The sequence below is a fragment of the Mustela nivalis genome, assembly GCF_964662115.1.
Source record: "Mustela nivalis genome assembly, chromosome: 1".
Taxonomy (NCBI): Eukaryota; Metazoa; Chordata; class Mammalia; order Carnivora; family Mustelidae; genus Mustela; species Mustela nivalis.
Window position 1 is genome coordinate 200,114,501 of NC_139020.1, and position 16,346 is coordinate 200,130,846.

At 54.4% G+C, this 16,346-nt stretch overlaps 1 protein-coding gene across 4 annotated transcripts in view; it reads left to right on the forward strand.

The window, feature by feature from the left end:
* FYCO1 (FYVE and coiled-coil domain autophagy adaptor 1) overlaps positions 1-11,241 on the forward strand; it is a 71,821-nt gene extending 60,580 nt beyond the window's left edge. For 3 of the 4 annotated variants that reach the window (XM_082727950.1, XM_082727951.1, XM_082727952.1), the window contains exons 17-18: positions 5,532-5,641; positions 7,522-11,241. In XM_082727950.1, coding sequence (XP_082584076.1) covers positions 5,532-5,641; positions 7,522-7,597 — 186 coding nt within the window. In that variant the 3' untranslated portion in view covers positions 7,598-11,241. The remainder of the gene's footprint in view (positions 1-5,531; positions 5,642-7,521) is intronic. The other variant, XR_014310977.1, reaches the window with a different exon arrangement.
* The last annotated feature ends 5,105 nt before the right edge of the window (positions 11,242-16,346 follow it).

Genomic DNA, 16,346 nt, shown 5'->3' on the forward strand with positions numbered 1-16,346 from the left:
TTTTGTTCACAGAGCCATGCAGAGCAAGAACAGGTCACCGTGAAGGGTGTCGTGAACTTGGGGTGTTTGGCATCTCACCTCAGAAACACCTGGCCATTGTGCACTGGGGCGGTGGGGCTCGAAGTCATGGTGGCAGATCCCAGTCCATAAAGTCCTAAGACAGTCTAAACATGAGATGCTGGCGATGGCCTGCACTGCAGGTCCCAGTCTCGGCTACATGTTAGAAACTCCCACTCCCAAGGCCACAGCCACACCACTCCACACCTAGGGGGACCTGGGTGAGTCTGGTGAGCAGCCAAGGTTGAAAGCCATGGGCTTAGCTCGAGGGATTGGGAGCCAGAGCAGAAAGGATGGGGTGGGGTCCAGAGCCCAGAACAGAAGGTCGAGCAGGACTTGGCAGGTGGCTGATTCAGTACGAGGGGAGGCAGAGCTCGTTTGGGTGGAAACTCGAGTCCCATTTGAACCAGCGTTGGTGGAAGGACCAGTGAGGCCAGCCGGGAGCTTAGGGTGGACATCAGGCTGCTGTACCGTGTAGAAATGTCCATGTTCCAGCAGTGGCAAGAAGCAAAGTGGGGGAGAACAACTTGAAGTCACGTGGAAGGAAACTCCTGTGCAGTGTGCGTGAGACTATCCCTGATTCCCTCTGGTTTGTGGGCCGCCAGCTGCAGGGGGCTCGGGCGGGGGCCTTTGTCATGCCACCTGCCCACATGTGGCTGAGCCCTGGGCCTCTCCCCTTGCTCAGTCACTCATGGCCCTGGGAGATCCGTGTGGTTCCTACCAGGATTTGGGCCTCAGAGACCTGGAGGAGGAGCCTTCCTCGTCAGCCTTCAGATGGCCTCTGGGAGTCTGGATGGCCAGTGTGTTTCTCAGAGTGGCCGCCAGGGGGCAGAAGGCGCCCATAGACAGGGCACGCGAGCCTGGTGGTCAGGTGCCGTCGGCCTTCAGCCAGCCATGGGGTGGCTGTTTCTCGTGCCTGAGGAGCCTTGGGTAGACATCAGCCTAGGAACCTGCTCCCAGAGCCACGTCCTCAGCCTCTGTCTGGGGGACTCCGCCAGGATCCCCTGACCAGCCTGGGTCTTACAGGCTTACGTGCAGAGAAAGTGACAGCGCTCAAGGGTGTGATTGTGGAGGTGTAGACACAGGGGGCTTGCCTTCTGCTCAGAGTCACCTGCCAAGTTCTGCTCAACCCCGGGCTCTGTTGGCACCTGTCAGAGCTAGGAAGAGAAGGGACAACGCGACTCTGCTCTTGAAGAAAGAGCCCTCGCCTCGCCCCCAGTGAACAAACGACCATGGTTCCAGATAGTGTCGAGCTGAGGGTGGCCAGGCACCCGGGGAACAGCCATCAGGGGAGGAGGCCTTGGGCCAAACCAGGAGCGTAGAGGGAGCCGCACGGATGAGGTCAGCCCGTCCCCAACAGCGCCCAGCAGACACTGCCCAGCCCCCCAGAGCCACCTCCTCTCCGGAATGCATCCTCGGTCAAGGTCCTGCCTTGGCACTGAGATTAGAAGCTGGGAATTTGGGAAGACCCTTGACTAAAGAGATGTTCCATCCGGGAGTTGAGGGTACGCGTGTGCCAACCCTGTCCTGAAGCCTGGGGAGTGAGTGGGGAACAGGACCCAGGCCCTGCCCTCTCTCTGGGCAGAGGACCCATGTTTGGCCAGAGAAACTCAACAGCCCACCTGCGGCCACAGAGAGTCAGAGGAGGAACCAGGACCGGGAGTAAGAACCTTAACTTTGTGGTTTTTTTAGACAGCTTTTTAAAGATAGAATTTATATACCAAATAATCGACCCATTTAAGCCATACGGTGTATTCACAGCGTTGTGTAACTGTCGCCACTCTAATTTTAGATCATTTTCATCACCCCCACCCAAAGAAACTATCCCCACGAGCAGTCACTCTGCAGCCCCCAACGCCCAGCAACCACCCCCCTCTTTGTCTGTGTAGCCTTTTGTGACTCACTTCTTCAGTCCAGCATAGAAACCTCGCTTTGCACCAGAGCCCCGGCCCACGGGAGCCCATCCAAGTATCCATAAAAGCAGCTTGGGCTGTCTTGCAGACCCGTGGCATGAATGAGGGCTCGGCCGTGGAGGCCCCGGAGGCTGGTGGGAGGTACTCCCAGAGCTCAACCAGCGGGGACCTGCCTCAGGTTTATTCCAGACACACACACCCCCCCATCTTCTCCCCACCACCTAGGCTGCGTGAGCTTTGGCACCAGAGATGACCTCATAGATTTTGACCATGGTGAGAATACCAGAACTGAGATGAATGAAAAGTTTATGGTCTAGAATGTTCTAAAGAAATGAAACACATTGTCATAGACATACCCTCTTCAGGTGACCTGCCTAACGAGCTCTCGGTTGTTGCTTTACAGTCAAGGTAGTAAATGCCAAGGTTGAGGGCTGGGGTGCCCAGACGCCCCTGTATAAACAGCAAGACTTCCTGTCCAGCAGCTCCTCCCCACCTGTGCTTGCCGAAGTGCCCAGGCTCAGCATTGTTAGGTTACAGACCCGGGAAGCAGACCTAACCTTGCAGCCTCCCAGAATTCTCAGCCCCAGGTGGAATTAGAATACAACAGAACATCAGTAGAATGTAATGAGACCAAGCATAGAAGGGGCTAGCCCCAGATCCCACCCAGAGTGCATCCTCAGGTATCTTTTTCCCCTCCAGGCTTGTCTCTGGCCCTTCCAACTCCCTCACCACCACCAGCTCCCAGCCAGTGCAAATGTCCTGTGGTATCGGGAACACACTGCTTATGCTCTCTCCTGTGCCTGTGGGATCTCCTTTTTGATGTGTGCTCTCTCTTTGACCCATGTTTTATTTAAGAGTATGTTAGTTTACACATATTTTTGGTCCAGAGATGTGTTTATTTCTAATTTAACTCCATTGTCATCAGAAAACAGGCCATAGAACTTGAATCCTTTTAACTATGAGGTGGGTTTTTGGTTTTTTTTTTGTTTGGTTGGGGTTTTTTGGTTTTTTGGTTTTTTTTGGTGGCCTAGAAGATGGCCTACTGGGTGTTCCCAGCGCACTCGAAAAGCAGGTGTGTCCTGCCACAGTCAGGTGGCATGTTCCATAAATGCCACTTGGGCTGAATTAGTTGATACTATACTGTTCTCCGAAGCTTCCATCTTCTTACTGAGTTCCTATCTGTCATTCCATCAATTATTGAGGGGCATTGAAATATACAACTGGTCATTGTAAATTTATCTATTTCTCCTTGGAATCCTACCTCTTTTGGCTTCATGTTTTTGAAGCTTTCATTAGGGGCATCAGTGTGAAGGGTTGGTCCATCTTCCTGATGCATGCACACCTTTGTCATGAAGTTACCCCTGGCCACATCCCTTGATATAAAATCTATTTTGTCTGATAGTAGTCAATCCAGCTTTCTTTGGATTAGTGCTACCACAGTGCATCTTTTTAACATGCTTTTACTTTTAACCTATTGTGTCTTTATATTTAAATTGTCTCTGCTTATGGGCATGATGAGGGTTGGGTCAGCCTGACCGCCTTTGCCTTTTACTTGGGATTAGAGACTGTTTATATTTAATGTGCTTATTGATTGGTTAGGGTTGAGTCTGCCATCTTACGGTTTGTTTTCTGTTTGTCTCCTCTGGTGGTTGCTCCCTTCTCATCGGGAAGTGGTGAGCCGAGGCAGGTGTGGGACCCAGCTGTTCCCTCAGAGATCACTGTCCTCTGTTGCCTGATGTCCAGTGTCTTGTACATTCTGTCTCTTTTTGGTTATCTCTTGGGAGAGTAAATTTTAGGTCTTCTCCGATGTCTCTGAAGATGTTTTTCCCTTTGCCTGGGACAGCCAGGCCTCTCTCGAGCTACCCACCTCATCCAAGCTGAGCATGCCTTCCTCCAGGATCCCTGCCCTGACCCTGCGCCTCTCTCCCCTCCTCCCCCAGGGCTGGGGTGGGCTCCCCTCCGAGTTCTGCCCCCACAACACGCTCACTGTTAGAGCTGAACGGTTTTTTTCGTCTGCTCTCTCTGTTAAACCACAAGATCTTTGAGGTCAGAACCTTTTGTGGAAACTTAACTTCACGTTAGGAACCCTGTGGCCAACGTGTAGGGTTTCCAGAAACGTGCCTCTGTATTCAAGCGTAAGTTGAAAAAGCCATCACATCGTTAGTAGCATTTTGGATTCAGTCATTTTGTTCAGGGTAAAAAAATGTTTAAAGGGAATAGGTAATGGAATTTCACAAAGCTGTGTTTCTGAGGAGGGGGCAGCACTTAATTTCGTAAAGAATAAAAATGCTCACTTTTGGGGCAGCCCACCATGCAAGGAGCTCCCAAGTTGCTCGGTGTTAGCCGTGGTCTGCAAAGCCTCTGTCTGTGTGACCTCTCACGTGTAGTCAGCCTACGTGGGCGGCTGAAGGATGCTTTCTGAGACCAGACCCACTGGGGTATTGATCACTTCTAAAATGCTTCTGAGTTTCAGTTGGCTCTGTCTTATTTCCCATTTCCTCATTTCCTGTCAGCCAGGCACCCGGCCATACCTTTAGTTTTATACAGTGTCTTAGCTGGTCAGCAGGTAGCAGACGTTACCCTCGTGAGAAAGACTGGCCATCCAGAGGACAGACCCCCCCCCACACTCACACACACACACACACTCACACACACACACACACACACACACACCCGGCCCCGTCCAGCACTCACCCTGCGCTCGGCTTTGCCTCCCAACAGTGAGGTCCTTAGAACATGTCCTGAGAAAACAGCTATTTCCTGGAACTAATCTCTCATTCTTGGGGAAGGCAGAGGGTAAATAGGAGGCTGAGGCTGATGCCTGGAAAGATGAGAGGGCCGTGGGGCCCATGGACCTGCAGGGGGGCGGCAGGAGAGGCAGCCTGCTGGGGCCAAGTGAGAAGCCACAGGTGGGGCCGGGTCTGTTTAGGCCAGAGCAGGCAGGGCTCAGTGGCTTCACAAAACGCTTGTGAAGAGACGGGAGTGGGCAGGGGTTCTGCCTGTCCTGTGAAACACCCCTTACCCCGGGCAGCACAAGGCCCAGCAGGAGCCAGACAGATAGATTTCACCTCAAATACACCCCGGCTTCCTGAAGCCAAAAAAGGCCTGCTCCTCCAGGTGGTGGAACATTCTGGCATGGGCTGTGGTCAGAGGAGGCTGGGGACCACTCCTCTTGGGGCGCTGAGGGGTTCATGATTCTGAGTGAGGCCCACAGCCTCCTCCCTTACCCCAGGTCATCAGCAAATGCAGGGAATGTAGAAGATCCCCCCCGTCTTGGAGCTGATCCGAGGTACCACTCCTACTCCTGGGCTGATCCCAGCATACCCCCCCACCCCTGGGACTGATCCCCGATGTACCTCCTATTCCTAGGACTGATCCAGGCATATCCCCAACCCCAGTCCTGGGACTGATCCCTGCCCCAACCTTGCTCAGCTGCGATGTCAGACAGGAACTCGACCCTCCCTGGGCCTAGTTCTGTCCCCAAAATAAAGGGTCTGCCCAGAGGACCCACAGGCCTTCTCAGCTTCTGTGACACTTGTTCTGATGTGCTCTCCCTCCCAGGTCCTTATCCCCACGACCCGGTGCAGCTCCCACAAGGAGAGCATCCAGGGCCAGCTCAAGGTCCGCACGCCGGGCATCTACATGCTCATCTTCGACAACACCTTTTCCAGGTAGGGCCATCTCCCTCGTAAGCATCCGGAAGAGTTCACCTGCCACCTGGCTGCGAGACCTGGGGTGGACGTTTAGAAGAGACTATTTAACTATCAGTAATTTATTATTAATAGCTTCTCTTTTTTTAGAGCCCTATACTGTGGTGGTCTAGTGTCTGCTACCGATTTATTGAGACACAGGCTAGTACTTACAGAGTCTTAGCACATGTCACGTGAGTCCCCGACCCTCCACTCTTACTAACTCACTTAAGCCCCACGGCACATCCAGGTGATAGGAACTACTGTTCCCTTCATGGTGCCGCCAAGGGACTGAGGACCAGGGGCTAACACCTCCCAGGTCACACAGCTGGTGGTGGTAGAGCCAGGTTGGAACCCAGAGGGCCTGCCTCCAGGCTCTGGATTTAACCACTATGCCCTCCTGCCTCTCTCGGATGTCCGGGCTCCGACTGCCCAGCCCAAAGGAGGGGCTCCGTAGAAACGTGGAAGGAAAGAAGGAAGAGAAGGCTAGGGTAGGGTAGGGTAGGTAGGGTAGGGGAAGGAAGGAGGGAAGGAAGGGTAGGTGAGTGGATGGGTGCGTGGGTGAGTGGGCAAACAAGCAAGAAATGAAGGCCAGGACTAGAGCCGTGTGGGGGAGGCCCTAGGCCTTCTTGTCGTGGCAGCGGGAGCATGGTGCACGGTCTTGGGGAAGCGCTGCATCGAAGCCCCAGATCCAGGTCCAGGAGTGAAGGCCTGGGGGGCAGGAAGTTGGGAATGAAGACAGACAGGCTAGAGGGGCGCCGAGGAAGGAAGCTGGGGAGAGGAACCTGTTGGTTGAGATCTGCCAGGAGCCTGGGCCCCCACTCCATGGAGACATGAGACGGGGCGGTTAAGGTTGCAGGGACCCATCCCTTGGGTGAAGACCCACCCAAGTCTTCTGGCTTCAGCATAAGCCCTTTGTCGGGGCCGCCTTTTTTAGGAGCCCTGCCTGACCAGCACCCAGCCACATCCCTCCCTGTGTGGGGCCCTGAGCTAGCGCCCACATCCCCCCACGTGGGGCACTTGGCTGTAGGCGGAGTAACTGGCCGGGGTACTCTAGGGGAAAGCTGTGCCACCCCCCTCAGCACCGCCCGGCCTTGAACACCTAGGGATTATGGCCAAGGCCATCTGCCAAAGGAGGGGCTGAGAGAAGGAGCTTCCCACTTTCCCCCTCTCCCACTCCTCCCCTGCACATCCCCATGAGCACAAACATACCTTGAATTTGCTGGACTCATGGGGCACAGGCCCAGGGTATCCAGAGAGCTGCCCTCAGAGCTCCAAAGGCCCCAGAGCCCTGTCTCTGCAAAGGCAGTGAGCACTGTCACCGCATCACCGAGATTCCCGGCGGGCTGTCGGAGAGGCCGAGGGGAGGCGCATTCAGGGCAGAACGCCATCCCATGCCCCAGGCGGGCTCCTGGTTCCCACCAGAGGCAGCCATGGTGCTGTGACCCACCCCGACCTTACTCCGTGCTGGGGATTTCTAAACCATGGATGGCAAGATGGATTTTGGTGCCCAGCGGGGCTGAGATCCATACTTGCCTCCTCCAGAAACCTCGACACAGAGTCCACTCCCTGCGCCACTCCCCCGCAGCCCCCAGGTCCCCCCACAGCTTCAGAGTAGGTGTTCGTGTGTTTGTGTACCAAACCCCAGGGAAGGTTCCCCAGACCTAGGCCTGGGGAGAGCTCTGCTGGACAGACAGGAGATGGGGCAAGGGGCCCAGGCCTCTGCTCCCCCAAAAGGCTCCCCGACCAGCCCACAGGCACGCAGCCCCCACACACGCCCAGCCAGGCCCCAGCAGCCACCGCTGCCCCCCAGCTTTCGGCACTCCCAGTGACACACTCCTTTTCCACTTCTGTTTCCTCAGGTTTGTCTCCAAGAAAGTGTTTTATCACTTGACGGTTGACAGGCCTGTGATCTACGATGGAAGTGACTTCCTGTAGCCTCAAGCACCTGGATTCTAGATTCTGATAGTTTCACTTTATCCACAGGAAACACTACTCTTGCTCACCTGTCACATAAAGCACTAAAAAAAAAAAAAAAAAAGCATCAGCTCCGTATGTGACCCATGTGTGACTCTGGGAGACAGGCCTCCGGCCGCCCCTCAGCACTACGCCGTCTGGAGCGCGTGTACTCGGCACTGTGCACCATCACTCTTAGCCCCCATGGCTTTTAAGGGCTCAAGCAACGTTTCCCAACTGTCCTCACACCCAAAGGGACACTCTGCCAAAGGTTTAAACACTCAGGAACCTTCAGCCTCTCCCGGAGCCATGCTGGTTCCCGGCCTCCCATGGAGAATTGCACAGGCCGGCGTCAGTGATCCCAGCTTCTGCCCGTGGAGAGAAATGCCGCGCTCTCTGCCCAGCGGGGGCTCAGGGACCCTGGGTGACCACGAGCCGGGATGTCCTGGCCAGACCCTGGGAGTCCTCAGGCTGCGAGGCCCTCTTCCCCCGCAGAGGAGGCCACAGGGCCGTCAGGAGAGTCAGGGCGCCTGAGGTGGGGGGAGGGGCTCTCCCAAAGCCCCCACCAGCCTCTTCCGTCAGGCGCTGTCCCCTCCTGCCACACTAAATTTAGGGTTACTCCAAAGCACAGCAACTCCGGAGGGGCCTCTTTCTTCCCGGCCCTTCTGTCTGGGATGTCTTGTCCTCACACAAAGCCCTTCTCTCGGGCAGGCCCCTCAGTAGTTGAAAACATCGGCCTAGAAATCAGAACCAAAGATGCTTGGGGAAACCGAAGCCACCACACAGAGGACACGTCCTGCAGTGGCTGTCTGCGCAGACGGGCGACACCGTGACCACAAAGCAGCCCTGAGTGTGGCCCTTAGGACTCGCTACTGAGCTCCTGGGCTGTCTCTGTTTGTCATATAAGAGCTGCTGCCTCGTCCGCAGACATGTTTACTAATGATCATAATCAGGGTAAGAACCACTTCCAGACATCCGGGCCTTCTCAGCAGAAGTCTTTGGTAACTCGAGTACATGGATCTGCTTGGAGTTCACTGCTTGGTCCCCACTCCCCACCCGTCTTCCCCAGCACCCCGTTTGCCCACTTCCTGTTGTCTGTGGCCCTTCTCTCCTCCCGCCGTAGGGAGCTCACCCTCCATGGCCTCTTGGGGCCGGAGCCTGAAGCCTCGGACGCTTCACAGGTGAGCAGGTCATTGGATGACGGGGCCCACTTCAGCCAGGGAGGAGGGAGCGCGCCGGGCAGGGTGTCTTGGGATCTGAGCCCATCCCCCAGCTGGTCTCTGGTGACCAGTCAAGTCATACCACATGGAAGCTTCATTCTGCCCCCCACAGTCCTGGTCGGACTGATGTTGAGAGCTCCAGTACAGGTCAGGGCCCCCAGACCGGGTCAGGCACAGATGCCGCAGCCACCACCCAGCAGAGGCAACTCGTGGGGCAGGGGTGGGGGGAAGTAACCTCCATGATGGGCTCAGAGCTTCCCCTCAGATAGGGGGCTTGGCCACTTGCAGTCAGCTTAGGCAGAGCGGAGGAGGGGGTCGTGAACAGAACCTTCCGGTGAGATCAACGCTGAGAGAAGCCAAACCTCTCACGCTCTTTCCTTAGCGCAACCAGCCACCTCTGGCAGAAAACCACCAGGGTCCTTGCATCTCCCAGTGGCCAAGGCCTTGACTGTGCTCAGCAGCAAGGCAGTAAGCAGCCAGGCTCCCAGAGACTCCCTGGCCTCATGCTTGTCCTCACAGGTGTGCCACATGGTCTGAGGATTGTTCCAGAGCAGTTATCCCGCCTTGGAGCCCACCCTCTCCTCTAGGAAGGGTAATCAGGATGCATGGTTTACCACAAGAAGGAAACTAGCAGAAGAGAACCCAGAGCAGTCTGGGGTCTTGTTTTGAATGCTTTCCCAGGATGCCGTGGAGACCGGCCAGCTGATGGTGTCCCCACCATCCTGTGCAGCTAACTGCTCCTGAGTTTCCTGCGAAAGGCCTGGAACATTCCATCCAAGCCCCCCGGTGAACCTCTGTCACTCAGCCCAGCAGGGGACCAACTACAGCTTAAAAACCACTCAGCTCTTGCGAAGCCGGCCCAGAGCCACTCCTCCTGAAGAGCAGGGGCCCCTCGTGGTGTGTACCCCCTGGAACGTTGACTACAGTCGTTCAGAGGACTGCCTGCTCCCCCAGCAGTCACGTTCTGACTCCGCAGCCTATTTATTTTCGTGCTGAACAGACTCTTTTTTCCCCTCGGTACTTTGCCATGCGAGCTCAGGTTTACTATGCATTATGCGACTAGAGAATGTGGTGGCCTATTTCAGCGTGATTCCTACGAATAGCTTTATTTTTATCTTAAACAGTTTCCCGGCTCCACTGAGGTTTTTTGGGGTTGGGATACTTATGTAAAAAAGTGCAGATGACAATGAAGATCAACTATTAACTCTTAGTTAACTATTAACTATTAGTCAACTATTAACTATTAGCCCCAGCCAGTAGACGGAATTATACTAGAAATCATCAATGGAACCCCAGATAACTATACAACACAAAACAAAACAACAAAGCAAAACGCTGGCAGCCCCCGCTGGCCCAGCTCTCTGAATAACAGCTGCTCGCTTTACAGCACTGATCCCACTGTCTTGTTCACCTCTGCCTCAGGGGCCACTAACCAACCTTGCCTGAGAACGTGGCCGGAGCCCACTGTACTCCAGGTCAACTAAACCAAGAAGGAATCTAGAACCAAAAAACCCTCCAGGGTTTGAAAAGTAGAAAAGGAAAAGCCACATAATGTAACTAAAAAAATCAAGGGGAAGGTTTTTCTGAAAGTCTTCAGTTCTCCCCTCTCTGGGTGGGTAAGCCATTCTAGACTCAAATGGAAGGAAATCCCGATGGGGGCGGGGGTGACGTCTCAGAGTGCTTTACGGGATACTGGTTAGATAGATGTCTGCTGATTTATAAGTTTTGGGGGGAGTTTCATTTTTTAAAGTCCACCTTCATAACTACAAGTGAGATCCCTACCCCTGGCTCCGGGGTTGAAAGGAAAGCAGAGACGCGTCCGCGATTCAGAGAACCAGGGGTCGCCTTGCCGAGACTAGTGAGCCAGTCAGTCATGTTTACAAAACACTTAGCAAAAGACATTTCTTAGTGGAAACCTGGAGGGTTTTGTTTTTTTTTTTTTCATTGCATTGTGATTCTTCCTAGGAGACAGGAAAGACTGAATTAATCATGCCTTTTCCCTCCTAATCGCTTTTTTAAAACAATAGTTTAGCTTTCAGGAGACATGGCCGATGAACAGGCTTCGTTAGAACCTCATGGTGAATCTTCTCCAGAGATGCTCCTGCCTCTGGGGGACGCCGCTGAGCAACATCCACACCTCCCTTGGGCGGCCTCCGAATCCGAATCCCGCTTTCACTGATGAATCCTCAGTTCTCAAGGCCTTAGGGGATAGTGGGTCTGGGGACCTGTTGCATTCTTACCTGCCAAAGAATTACCCAGAAGCACATCAAATACCAACACCCACCTGCGCAGTGGGGGTGAGAAACTTTTGTATCCCAAGACATACTCCTTTCTAAAAGCATCTGCTGCACCGTTTGGAACAGTTTTATTTTTAACCTCAGGATTTAAATAAAGCAAACACTCTGACATTGGGAGTAGCCTTGTCTTTAATTCCACCGGGACAGAAGGCCCATTGATCGAGTCACTCAGGCCTGGCGGGGGAGGGGCTCAGTCGTTAAGTGTCTGCCTTCGGCTCAGGTCATGACCCTGGGGTCCTGGGATCGAATCCCACATCACTGAGCGGAAACCTGCTTCTCCCTCTGCCTCTGCCTGCCTCACCCCCTGCTCATTCTCTCCCTCTCTCTCTCCCTCCCTGCTCCCCACCCTCTATCAAATAAATAGAATCTCTTTGTTAAAATTTTTTTTTTTTACCTAGGCCAGACTCGGAGTTGAGTTGCCCTGCCAGAGTATCGGCTTGTACTCTGGCTACTTGGAAGGGCTCAAGCCAGCAGATACTCAGAGGTGACCATGTGGCCCGGGATCTGGATCCTTCCCTGTCTACCCCGAGGTCAGTGTTCAGACCCACTAGAACCAAGGTATTATCATCAACCTACTGCCCTCCGCCACCTGAGCTGCCTGGCTCTCCTGGGCTGCTCACAGAGCGCCGTGAGCAAAGAGCACACTGCTGACTTCCCAGAACAGTGAGGTCAGGGGGAAGGTCATGGACTTCCTCAAACCACCCTCAGTCGATCTGTGGTACAAGGCTCAGCAAGACCACCGGGCCCAGGCAGCCAGCCGAGGAAGGAGTCACATTCCCACTGCAACTTAGTTACTCGGGCTGGGTCAGCAGAGACCAGACACAGACCCAGAGGCGCAGGACGCAGTCACTCCTGGACCAGTCAGCTGAACTCGGCCTAGACGGTCCATCCACACTCGCCCTACACCCCGCATCCAGGGATGACAGGGACTCCTTCGCTCGAGTGCCTCGAGCCCCACAGAGCCCCCCCAGGCCCCTTTCCCTGCATCTCCCTTCCTCCTCCCTCCGTCTCCCTGTGCCCAGATTCTCGTGCGGCCTCTCCTTGAATCAGGCAGGAAGAAGGGAAGGACGGGGGGCACCTGGGTGGCTCAGTGGGTTAAGCCGCTGCCTTCAGCTCAGGTCATGATCTCGGGGTCCTGGGATCGAGTCCCGCATCGGGCTCTCTGCTCGGCAGGGAGCCTGCTTCCCTCTCTCTCTCTCTGCCTGCCTCTCCATCTACTTGTGATTTCTCTCTGTCAAATAAATAAATAAAATCTTTAAAAAAAAAAAAAAAAGAAGGGAAGGACGGTGTTTCCTTCTTCATCCTCCTCTCTTCCCTCACCCCCACCGCATGGAGCGCCACACCAGACACAGATGCGCTCAACAGTGCTCAGCGAGGATACTGGTCGGTCCCCAGGCTGGGTCAGCTATAAGGCTGGCAGTCGTCCCATTGGCCAATTCGGCCAGGCACAGAAGTTCCCAAAACTCACATGGCAGAGAAGGGCAAAGGGCAAGCCTGCAGGGGGAGGTGCGGGGAAGATGCAGGGGAGAGGTCTCTCGATCCTGCCCCTCCCCCTACCCCGTACCCTCTTCATATACTAATGATGCCCTCAAGTTGAGCCTCTTCCTGTCTAGTGAGCCAGTTGAGGTAATGGAAGACTGGATTATCCAGGGCCCGGGACAAAGCAACGGGAGCTCCTTAGTAGCAGAACGGTCCTGCCAGAGACTGGTGGCCACGCAGGCTGGAGGCCGGAACAGGAACCAACAGAGACCCGCATGGCTGAGTGTGCTGCACTGCGGGCTGGGACCTGGGGGCCTCCGTATCACAGCCCCCACTGCACCCCACCCCACCTGTGACCAAACCACGGAGTGACCAGAGATGACCAAAGTCTGCCCCAGGCTCTCCAGAACCCACACTCAATGCCAAGAATCCGGGCCCAGCCCAGTGTCTGCAGGCTCTGTGGCCCTGGGACGCGCCGCCTGCGCCTCCTGGCCGTGCTGCCCAGCGGGGCTGAAGGCTGTAGAGGTTCCCCAGGGGACCCAAAAGGAAACTCTCAGCAGGTCAGCCCTTTCGGTTTGAAGATGCGTGGGAAAAATCTGGTGAGAGGAGCTTGCCACCCACACACCTCTGAAAAGCAAAGAGATGGGTGAAACCTGTCACCCAAGATGAGCAAATGGACTTTTCTTTTGAGAGAGCAGTTGAAGCCAAAGCCATCAGAAACCACGGGGTGAGCACAGCTATTATGAAAGCCATTCAAAGTGGGTTAGGGTTGACAGAAAGGTCAGCCTTCTACGTTTCCCACACCGGTGGTTTCTGGAGGATGGTGAAGCTGAGCACGAGTGCGATCGCCAACCTCGGGCCTTTGAGGTCCTTCCCCCGCCCCTCCCCTGTCCTCACACGCTTCGGGGGAAGAAGGGGGCCTGCTGTGACTTTCTCCTACATCCTGGCACAGACTGACTGCGGTTGGCTGTGACACGGCTGCCCCACCTGAAACCTGGAATCGACTGTCCTCTTAGCTCAAAAACAAGCAAAGGGAGTCAGGCATCGGCCCACCTGACACGTGTGAGTGTCCTCACTGAAAGGAAGGCCTCAGTGCCAGACCAGGTTTGGTTTGGGGACCGGGGCTCCCTAGAATCATCAAAGAGAAGGTGATGTCAGGTCGCGGGGGTGGGGGGGCTTGGAAGGGGGCGTCCCCAGCTTTCTGCTGTCAAGGAGGTCTTTGAGTGAGCCTGGAGGAGAGAAGGAACCTTCCCGGGGAGGCGGGAATGGCCATGGGCCAGGTCAGTGAGGCAGGCACTGTCTCCCCCCCCAGGAGGAAGGAAGGGGTGAGGGAGGGGTGCGGGGGGCAGAGGCTAGGAGAGCAAAGAGGCGGGGCGAAAAGAAGGATGCGTGGGAGGGGCCTTCCCGGAGGCCTCAGGGAGGGCCGGGCAGGAGTCTGGGTTAGCAGAAGTCCCTTTTCTCATCCGAGGAATGGCACCATGTGGAAAACAGCAGCATCCATGTGGCCAAAGCCAAACAGGACATCCAGTGAAACAGTATTTTAGTGGAAGCAAAAGCTGGACGGTTTACCAAACACAGAAGGCGGTGGCTGCAGACATGGCAAAGGTCGTCGGGCCTGTACCTCTGGCTCGGGATTGGCCTCAGGACTTCCCATGTTCTCACAGAGAGGTCCTGAGGCAGGGCAGCCGCCGCTATCCCCACCACCCGCCCCCCCACCCCCGCCACCACCATGAGGCCTCTGCGTAAGAGACGCGTCCATGTGAGGGGGCCAGAGGTCTTTGTAGAGAAGGCCCTTCTCCACAAGCTGGGAAGCCCCCCACCCCCCAGAACTGCGGGGTGTTCTCAGAGAGAAGATCACACGTTCACACCCATCTCAAGTCCGGTTCATCAGGCTGCTTCCCTCACAAGTCACTGAGCAGGTCCTTGAGGGTCGCTGCCGTGTCACCGCTCTGGTTAGACCTTGAGGAAAGGGGTAAACCAAGCTCCTGGATCCGTCCCCAGATTTGATTCCACCAGGGACCCTTAAATCACGGAACCAGGACTTCTCCCTCCGCCCACTGGGCCAAGCACTGCGGGGGGGGGGGCGGGGAGTGGAGGAGGCAGAGGTGGAGATTTCGTTCTTGGAGAAGAAGCTGCTTCTCCACCAATACGTGAAAGAAAACTGTGCTGAGCTCTCGTGACCATGATTTCACTCATGGCTGGCGTCTGTCTCCAAGGACATAGTGCTAACCGGCAGATCATTTCTAAACGGAAAAACATTCCCTTCCCCAAATCCAAAGTGGTCCCCCTCCTGCCCAAAATGCAAGGATTACAGGAAGAAATAGGAGTTCGGTACTGATGGATGCACTTTGGAGGAGATCAGGCCAAACCTGGGCTCCGCACCGGGCCCATCCCCAGAATTCAGAAGGCCCGTGAACGTGGATGGGGTGAGGGAATGCTCACTGTCCCCCAACTTAGAACTAAAATATAGCTCTTCCCTCCATCATGAATACAAAGACCATGTCGCCCTAGTATATGTCAGCAAGACCTGAGATTTTGTCACCAGTGAAATGGACAGATATTTTCCTACCTAACGAGAGCGATGACTCTCAAAATGTCATCGCCACTCCGAAACGAAGGGTGCCATTAGACCTGCTCATAGAGCCTAAGTGATGCATCAATAATCAAAGGCATGTACGCGGCCCCTGGGTGGCTCAGTGGGTTAGAGCCTCTGCCTTCGGCTTGAGTCATGATCCCAGGGTCCTGGGATTGAGCCCTGCATCAGGCTCTCTGCTCGGCAGGAGCCTACTTCTTCCTCTCTCTCTGCCTGCCTCTCTGCCTACCTGTGATCTCTGTCTACCTGTGATCTCTGTCTGTCAAATAAATTTAAATTAAAAAAAATTTTTTTAATTAAAAATAAAATTTTTTTTTTTAATTTTTAAAAAAGGCATGTATGTTACTCATACACCTGTTCTAATTTTTAGAGAATTGTACCTCAACTGACATTTTCTTTGTAATCCTATATGTTTTATTTTATTCATTTTACAACATTCTGAGAAGGGGGCAGTCGGCTTTATCAGATGCCCAAGGAGTACATGAGAGGGGTATAAAAAAGATTAAGGCGGGACGCCTGGGTGGCTCAGTTGGTTAAGCAGCTGCCTTCGGCTCAGGTCATGATCCCAGCGTCCTAGGATCGAGTTTCACATCGGGCTCCTTGCTCGGCAGGGAGCCTGCTTCTCCCTCTGTCTCTGCCTGCCTCTCTGTCTGCCTGTGCTTGCTCTCTCCCCTTCTCTCTCTCTGATAAACAAATAAAATCTTTAAAAAAAAAAAAAAAAGGTTAAGGAACTGGCAGGTCTTTGTGGAAAAAAAGAAAAAAAGAAGCAAATCAGCTCATCATAGCCCTGGGTTGTTAGTAACCGTCAGTAGGAAATACAGTCAATCTCGCAGGCTCTGGCCCTACATCACCCCGAGACCTGGAGGGGGGGGGTGGCTGGGAAGGCTGAACCGTTTATAGAGCTTGTCACAGCCGCTGCACTGTGCTGAGATGACGATGGGAGCAGTTTTCTCTAAAACCATTTCATTTTACCAGAATGCAGATTATCCAGTGATTTAAAAAAAAAAAAAAAAAAAGAAAGAAAAAAGAAAAAAGACCTCTTCCCTAAAGCAGGGTTTGCTGTAGCAGTCCTTGACCTTCACACCGTCACTGGGCGCCACCCTCCACACAAAGGGTGGATGGGTTATTTACTCTCACAATGA